The sequence below is a fragment of the Ostrea edulis genome, chromosome 4 (genome assembly GCF_947568905.1).
Source record: "Ostrea edulis chromosome 4, xbOstEdul1.1, whole genome shotgun sequence".
NCBI lineage: Eukaryota > Metazoa > Mollusca > Bivalvia > Ostreida > Ostreidae > Ostrea > Ostrea edulis.
Window position 1 is genome coordinate 16,602,094 of NC_079167.1, and position 8,538 is coordinate 16,610,631.

Below are 8,538 nucleotides of genomic sequence, written 5' to 3' on the forward strand. Positions count from 1 at the left end.
CACCCCTTCATTTTAACACTAAAAATCATATAAATCGCTTATTGCTTGATTTAAACTCGAAATATTTTGGCTAATTTTGTCAATACACGTCTTTTAAACTTATTTTCAAAAATTATTGAATCAAGACATACGTTCCAATTGGTTTTATCATATATTTGAATAACTTAAATTGTTCGATCTTTCATGCAACACCTTTAGGGAAATTAACACGAGACGTGCAACACCTTTTTTAACCCCATAACCTGAACCAATATGCCATGGTTCTCTTAATTTTTCTAGAGGCTCCTAACCGCTATAATTTTGCAATTTTGTTTTCTGGATATTCACATAATTGTCTCTCTATGGCTGACTGAATCGGATCGAATTGCAAGATAGATAAACAAAACAATCTGATATTGAATCAATATGATGTTATCATCACTAGAGATCTCATCGGTCACTTAACTCAGAACTTGAACCAGAATGTATATTTTGTGACTGCTCAGAAACAAACATTATCTTCGCCTTGCTGAAATTCAACTCATAAAAAACTCGCTACTCTCTCTCTCTCCAAGGTATCTATGTGGAGTATGACATAACTTTTTGAAATATTAAAAGCAATAGAATTTCACAATTTTTGTACGAGACCAACCTCTTCAATATGACTTACATTGTTACATGGTCCGTCGGATGGGCCTCATTTTCCGTATAAACGGGATTACAACCGCTGGCTGTTGTTCAATAAAAAGAATAAGCTTAGCCTAAAAACTTGGAAACCCGACTCTTATTCAACTTCAAAACTATGGTTGAAATACTGCCGCCTCGGCCCAAAATCCCAAAACAAAGACTTTTCAATTTATTATTCAAATATCGCCACCCTGAAGCCCTAGCCCTACACCCAGGAACCATCAATTTTACCAATTAAATGGAGGATGCTGAATAGAACCATGCATCCTATGTAGATGTGACGATAGGGACCACAAATTACATAATGTAGTTGTGGCTTTCATGCTCAGCATAGCTACTAATCCAATTATTATGTGAATGTATTATGTGAATGTATTATGTGAATTGTAAGGAATAGAGTAGAGTTTTGAGGTTTGTAAATTTTGTTAAAGGTTTCAGCCCTGTCCCTATATCTTTTAAGGTCAGGAACCACCAAATTGTCATATTGGGTTCCACTAACCCCAGTTTTTGAGATGAAGTAAAAGAAATTTCCAAAAGTTTACGACGACAGACGGACAGGGAAGCTTAAACATATGTTGTTCTCCAATAGAGAGGCCTTAAACATATGTTGTTCTCCAATAGAGAGGTCTTAAACATATGTTGTTCTCCAACAGAGAGGTCTTTTCTTTAAAATAAAGCTGATAAGGAAACATGTACTAACTAGGAATTTTCCATATTTTTAAAAATCAATTTAAGGATCATCTTTAAAGATACGGTACATAACAGTCAACCGTATCTATATGTGCTTCAACTAAGGAACAGTGTTGTGAACATGAAAGGTAAAGATAACGAACAGTGATCAATCTCATAACTCCTATAAGCAATACAAAATAGTGAGTTGGGCAAACACGGACCCCTGGATATACCAGAGGTGGGATCAGGTGCCTAGGAGTAAATTATGATAGTAAATTAAACTTACCAACATACCAAATATCAAAGGCCTATATCAAAAGACAAAAGTTATGGTCAAAACCAAAAAATGCCCCAAAATTCTATCAATTGACCTTACTATAAAAGGTCAAGGTCATCAAAATGGTACGCGACACACTGTCTTATCATGGTATACCCACATACCAAATGCCTATTTCAAAAGACAAAAAAGTTATGACCCGGACAAACTTTGTATGAGAAGCGGAAGAAGAAGAAATATTCACACCAAAACAATATGTCCCCCTTCTGGGAAGGGAAGACATAATGATTACATCTTATATTTGAACCACTGGGGATTCACAGTCAAACGAGATAACAATTTTATCAACCAGGCCACGGTATTCCAAATTCTTTAGATATCCTTCAATTTCATCTGATGCGCGAGAGTTTTGTTTTGAGTGAGGAAGTTTAGTTTATTTGTTGTTTACAGCCATTTGAGTTTTTTTTTTTACTTATGCAGAGACGTAACATGCTTCAGGTGAAGTGCAACAAATCTTTACCTTACGCCGTTTATACTTGTAGCAATGGAGCTTGTTTATCGTGCTAACGCCTGTCGTATCACGGGATCTCCGTTTTAAAGATCTCATTCTAAAGCCCGCATGCGGATGGTTTGGGTTCGAATCCCGACCGCGACAGACCTAAGTCGTTAAAACAGGTAGTGACAGTTCCATCGCCAAACGCTCCGCATCAGGTGAATGTCACGGGTCTTAAAAACGGATGACCCGTGTCACAATGCTCAATGACCGTAAGCGCCGAACATACATGTAGGCCTAAATTTGAAGCCATTCATGGTATTGGTGACGTTTCCATATGAGTGAAAAATTCTCGAGAGGGACGTTACACAATATTCAATCAATCAATCTCATCCTAAAGAACCGTAACTTTAACTTCTAATGCCTGACACTAAGTGAAAGAACAGCCACTACCTATATTAAAGGGGAAGGCAACCCAAAACATTTTTACATTATAAATGATAGGATTAATCATATGATAAAAATTTGTCATACTATTCTGTTGATAAACGGCCTAGATAAGCTTCAGTACTAATTTGAAAACATTAAAAATTGAAGTTCCCGCTATCTATCGAAGCTACCATGATGTGGAACTCTTTTGTATTCAAGACCACAAAAATCAATCATTTTGACATCACACCGTCAGTTCCGGTTTTGATGAGCTTCTAAGATCATCAAAGATGTGCAAGTGGTAGATTTTTCGAATAAATAGGTTGATGCCTTCCTGTCAAGCAGTTAATTACACTAATGCGAAGGGGAGATGTGAAAAAAGGTTTTTTTCTCTCGAAATTCCTGTCCTAACCAAGTCATCTGAAAGGAAAAGAATATGTAACTGTGGATCCATCATTTGCGTAATGACAAGTTTAGGTTCGAGACATGTGTATGAAGAGACTTGAACAGTCTGCCTGGTCTGCGACTCGACAAAACGTCTTCTTTTCTTAATTTCTTCTTGCGAAAGAACGGGCTCAAATCTATACGGTTCCAAATTTAATTACAACTTTTCGTGACGTGTCCTGTTTACAGTGCTGCTGATGAAATAAACCCGAACCGACAGTGTGACATCATAAATTAGACTTCAATGGCCGCTCTCTAAGCGGCGCTTGATTTAAAATATAGGATAGATTAATATTGATTTAATCGTTAAGCAAGGATTTTTGTTGGTAAAGACTGTCATGTACGATATCAGTGAGTAATATATATATATATATATATATATAAAGCACGGAAATAGCAATGAACTCTTAAATGAACATAACTGTCCTAAGTGAAGAAATATTTAATATCAAGCACAGAAAATTTCACTTTATTTGGATACCCACTTCCGCCCCTACCCGGGGTTGAACTCACGACCTGCGAAACCAAATCTCCTAGCAGCATGTAACCAGCGCACTAGACCGCTCGACCATCTAGGCAAGTTGCGGAACCAAATCTCCTAGCCGCATGTAACCAGCGCACTAGACCGCTCGACCATCTAGGCAATCTCCTAGCAGCATGATTTGGTTCCGCAGGTCGTGAGTTCAACCCCGGGTAGGGGCGGAAGTGGGTATCCAAATAAAGTGAAATTTTCTGTGCTTTATATATATATATATATATATAAAGCACTAAAATGACCAACGACACGAACAACGAGATTGTCAAATTTTCGGGACGGCCCGTCCCTTCTTCAGGACAAACGAAAAGAATTACATAATGTGGTAAATATCAACAGAGCATAATAACAAAAACTACATATAAATACATCCAGCACTACAACTACACTAATCTACAAACGTATTTACAACACAGACTACATGTTTTTGGTCTTTAGGCTTGCCAATCAATGTTAAAAGTAGAGCGAATTAGGACATGCCTCATTCGTCCAAAGAGCTGATCCAAAATGTCCGAAAAGAAAAACAATAAACTTAATTAATCTCAAGTGGAACGAGTTAACCCAATTACGTTGACAAATAGCAAAGCTAACTCGTACCCAGAGAGATTCTATTTTAACCATGCATAATTCATAAAAGATAATAATAAGTAACAAATACAAAAAAATAAATAAATAAATGAAAATAAGCTAAGTAAACAGAGTAAGAAATGAACAAAGTTTGAGAGAAAGATAATGTAAACAACAAGTTTGAATAAGTTAACAAAATGGACCAACTCCAAACAAAAACAAAGAATAAGCAGCCTAGGAAATTGAATCAACATCAGACATTCCCGTGCTGATCATGTCTAGGGTAGACGTGCAAAAAACATAGAATCACGGAAACTGATAAATGGGTTTTACATGTAAGCAATCGGTTATGAAGTTCAAAGTAATTAAAAGGGATGGGCTGATTGTAAACAGACTTGAAAAGAAAAACAAATATGTTCAAAAATGGTCATAGTACCACTGTTAGGGACATGATCAGACGAGTAGGTCTAGATGAAGCTTAAAATCTAGTAAGGGTTTAGCCCGTATTCATCCTGGTGAAGTCAGTAGGTTTACCCTTACGTTTCCGGTACAGTGCATAGACGTAGCTTGGGTTCGAATATTACCGAGGCAGGGGGTCTGACTATCGACATTTTAACAACGTAAAAGGTGGTGTTTTTTTTTTTTTTTTACCAAGGCAGCTGCCTCGGTTGCCTCAATGGATGCTACGCCACTGCAGTGAGGATGTATGGGGGGGATCAAAGAGATGTAACATGGAAAGGAAAGAATGATAGAAGAAATGGATAGGATTAAGACTTATGAAAAGAAGATCAGAGAGAGAGAGAGAGAGAGAGAGAGAGAGATGTTGGCTGCAGGAGAGAGAAAGAGACCAACTGTGGGTGTAAGCATGGATCAGGCGAGGCTTAGGAGTTGTGAAATGAGAATGATGAAAGTGAAAGTAAGATAAACAATATAGTGAAACTAACTTTATATTATTATCTTCACGTCACTCCTCAGCTACCGGTGAAGCAGCACAAATGACGATCAACCTTATACGATCACATCCAATTTTAATACCAGACCCTTACGGTGTCTTCCCACGTAGCTAGAATTCAGAAATTTCTATAGGTTAACAATTTTGGTGGGAAGGGTGTACAGGTGGAGAGCAAAGGAAATCAATCATCTAAGGAACAGACATTACCCAATGTGTTCAACGTAAGAGGTATAATACAGAGCCGGATCCTGTATGCATGAAAAAAATAAAGACAAACAACAAAACCAAACCATAACAACAGCAAAAATTCTTTCAAACTATATTCATGGACGTCTTTATTTACTTATGATGTTAAGATTTTCAATTTCAAACAAAGTTTGGTAAAAAAAAAAAAAAAAAAAAAAGAAGAAAGAAATACCCGTACATTGCACACATAAACACAAATACCTTGAAAATACCTCTTCTATTATCTATGAAGAAGAGAAGAAATAATATCCAGACATTCACCATTGTACTCAATACCACAATGCAGGACAAACCATTTAAATGTCACATTCATTAATTACAAAACTTCTCATTCCACTGCTCTGAATACAAATAAGATTACTAATCAAAATCAACTTGATCATCCAATCATTGCGATTCATTTGATTAACCTTTTGAATGACATAAATTGAATACAATTACATTTCATATTCTTATTGTTCAGATCCAATACTTTTGAAAACAATGTCTTCTTTTTAAGAGACATTTAAATGGTTATTTGAATGAAAATGTTAAAATGGATATTTTAGTTTTTCCAGACAATACATTAGATACTAGTATATTAGTTTTTCCAGACAGTACATTAGATATTTTAGTTTTTCCAGACAGTACATTAGATATATTAGTTTTTCCAGACAGTACATTAGATATTTTAGTTTTTCCAGACAGTACATTAGATATTTTAGTTTTTCCAGACAGTACATTAGATATATTGGTTTTTCCAGACAGTACATTAGATATTTACATGTATAAGCCTCCTATCATGCAGTAGCGATATTGATAAAAAAAAAAATATTGAAATAATATTTTGTTTTCAATATTGTCTCATATGTGTACTAGCTTACATCATTTTTAAAAATCATGAAATTCAAGCCAACCTATTCAGAGAAAACTACAACACATTTTCTCAGAAAGTTGTACTTTGTGTAAAATGAAAAAAGAAAAACAACACCTGTCTTTTTTTAAAAAATGTAGTTTAAAAATCAATTCGATTTTACATTTAAAAACATTATTAAGGAGCAGTTTCTATGTAAGCAATGTTTTTTGGACTTTCATTTCTATACACAAAGCTTCTATACAACATCTAAAATATAGATATACAAAACTTTTCCAATCTATTTCCCAACAAGTGGTTTTTTTTTTTTTTTATTTTCATTGACCCTTGGTACACTAACATGTATTCAGCCAGCAGCATTATGTTTACTTTGAAATATTGGAAGATTATATCTTTAGAGACGAGAGCAAGGGGCCACATGGGATCTTCCTGGAGCACCAATATCCCAATCTAATTAAAATCAGACTTCTTAGATCCGCGCCGTATACTCTGCGTGAGAAGTATTGTAGCGATTGTGAGCGTATCTTAGAATCTGATTTTAATTAGATTGACCAATATCCGCTCAGTAATTACCAAGTTATGACATTCGAACATTCCATACACTACATGTCTCCGGGTATTTGCATATTATTTTTCAAACTGTGGTTATAATATGACAGTTGGAAAGATTCTGCATTCCCACAGCTCTAGCCCACGGCATCATAATTCAGTGTAAGAATTAGTTCCTTATTTAGATTGCATCTACTTATATCGGCGTAAGTGGTGTACATGTAGATGCATCCAATTTATGTACATGTAAATGATTTCATGACCTGTAGATATTCATATGAAACTTTGTCTCAGGATATAAGATATAACACACAATACACACATGCATTAATCATATAAGCAAAATTCAGTTTGTTACTTTCGTTTTACATTTACATTGTGTAAAGCCTTCTCTATAACTTTTTTTTAGTAAAAATTAATTGTAAACCACATGTATCTTATCATAGTGTTGGTTTAGCATAGTAAATATACTCAAACTTCACATGTCTTACGAAAATATTATAATGTGTAATTATTCAAGATTTTAGGGGGGGAGGGGTACTTGTTGTAGAGCTTATAGCTTCTAAAATAATACGTCAACATATGATTTTCTTACTCAAATCCTTATTTTAAGATAATAATCCGTAAATTAAAAAGAATTTATTCAAGATTTAGTCCATAAAAAATGGGGGAAAAGACCAATATTGACATCAAATGGTATTTTCAACAATATTTCTTTTGACATGTTTAGGCTCACAAAGTGTACATTATAAAAATATTTATTCCAATTTATTAAAATGAAGGATTACATATCATGAAATAAAGGGTGTATAGTCTATGTTGTTTATTACAGCTCATTTGTTTGGAAAAATTATTATTATCAAGAAAAATAAAGGAGGAGTACATTTTCATTCATTTTGATTACTGTAAACGTATTATAGTTGGCGTGTACGATATTTGGCGGAAATCGTTTTTTCAACAAGTTAGCGTAGATCTGATTTAGCGTATTCCTGAATTACTTTAAACATCTAGATTTACGGATGGCATTTAGCGATGTACTTGATTTAGCGGAAGCTGCGTTCCGCCAAAGGCGCTAAATAGAATACACAGCCAAATGTAATACATTTACAGTATATGTTGATGAGGTGCTTACTTTTGAGAAGCAGTAAAAATGAAAATAGCATGTCAACATATATATTTTTGAATGCCTATCTATTACTGGAATAAATATCTATCTTATCAAGGCAATTTTTATGCCCCCTTCAAAGAAGAAGGGCATATTGGTTTGCACCTGTCGGTCGGTTGGTTGGTCGGTCGGTCGGTAGACCACATGTTGTCCGCTCAATATCTTGAGAACCATTCACTTGAGCGTAATGATATTTCATATGTGTGTTGGTTATGAAAAGAAAAGGACCCCTATTCTTTTTCAGGTCAAAAGGTTAAAGGTCAAGGGTCAATCTACTCTGGACATAGGAATATACTGTCTGCTCAATATCTTGAGAAACCTTTGCTTGACATACATCAGACTTGGTTACACTGGTACATCTTAAGGAGTAGATGACCCCTATTGATTTTGAGGTCACGTGGTCAACGGTCAAGGGTCAAACTGGACATAGGAATATATTGACCACTCAATGTCTCAAGAATCCTTTGCTTGACAGACATCAAACTTGATACACTGACATATCTTTAAAAGAAGATGACACCTATTGATTTTGAGGTCAAGGGTCAAACTGGACATAGGAATATACTGTCCGCTCAATATCTTGAAAACCCTTTGCTTGATAGACATCAAATTTGTTACACTGGTACATTTTCAGGAGAAGACGACTCCTATTGATTTTCAGATCACATGGTCAAAGGTCAAGGGTCAAAC

The 8,538-nt window shown here is 35.1% G+C and overlaps 1 protein-coding gene across 1 annotated transcript in view; it reads right to left on the reverse strand.

Moving 5' to 3' along the window:
• Nucleotides 1–5,619, reverse strand: part of LOC125668733 (uncharacterized) — a 37,090-nt gene extending 31,471 nt beyond the window's left edge. The window contains exon 1 of the mRNA XM_056162091.1: nt 5,483–5,619. Coding sequence (XP_056018066.1) covers nt 5,483–5,545 — 63 coding nt within the window. The 5' untranslated portion in view covers nt 5,546–5,619. The remainder of the gene's footprint in view (nt 1–5,482) is intronic.
• Nucleotides 5,620–8,538: the final 2,919 nt, after the last annotated feature.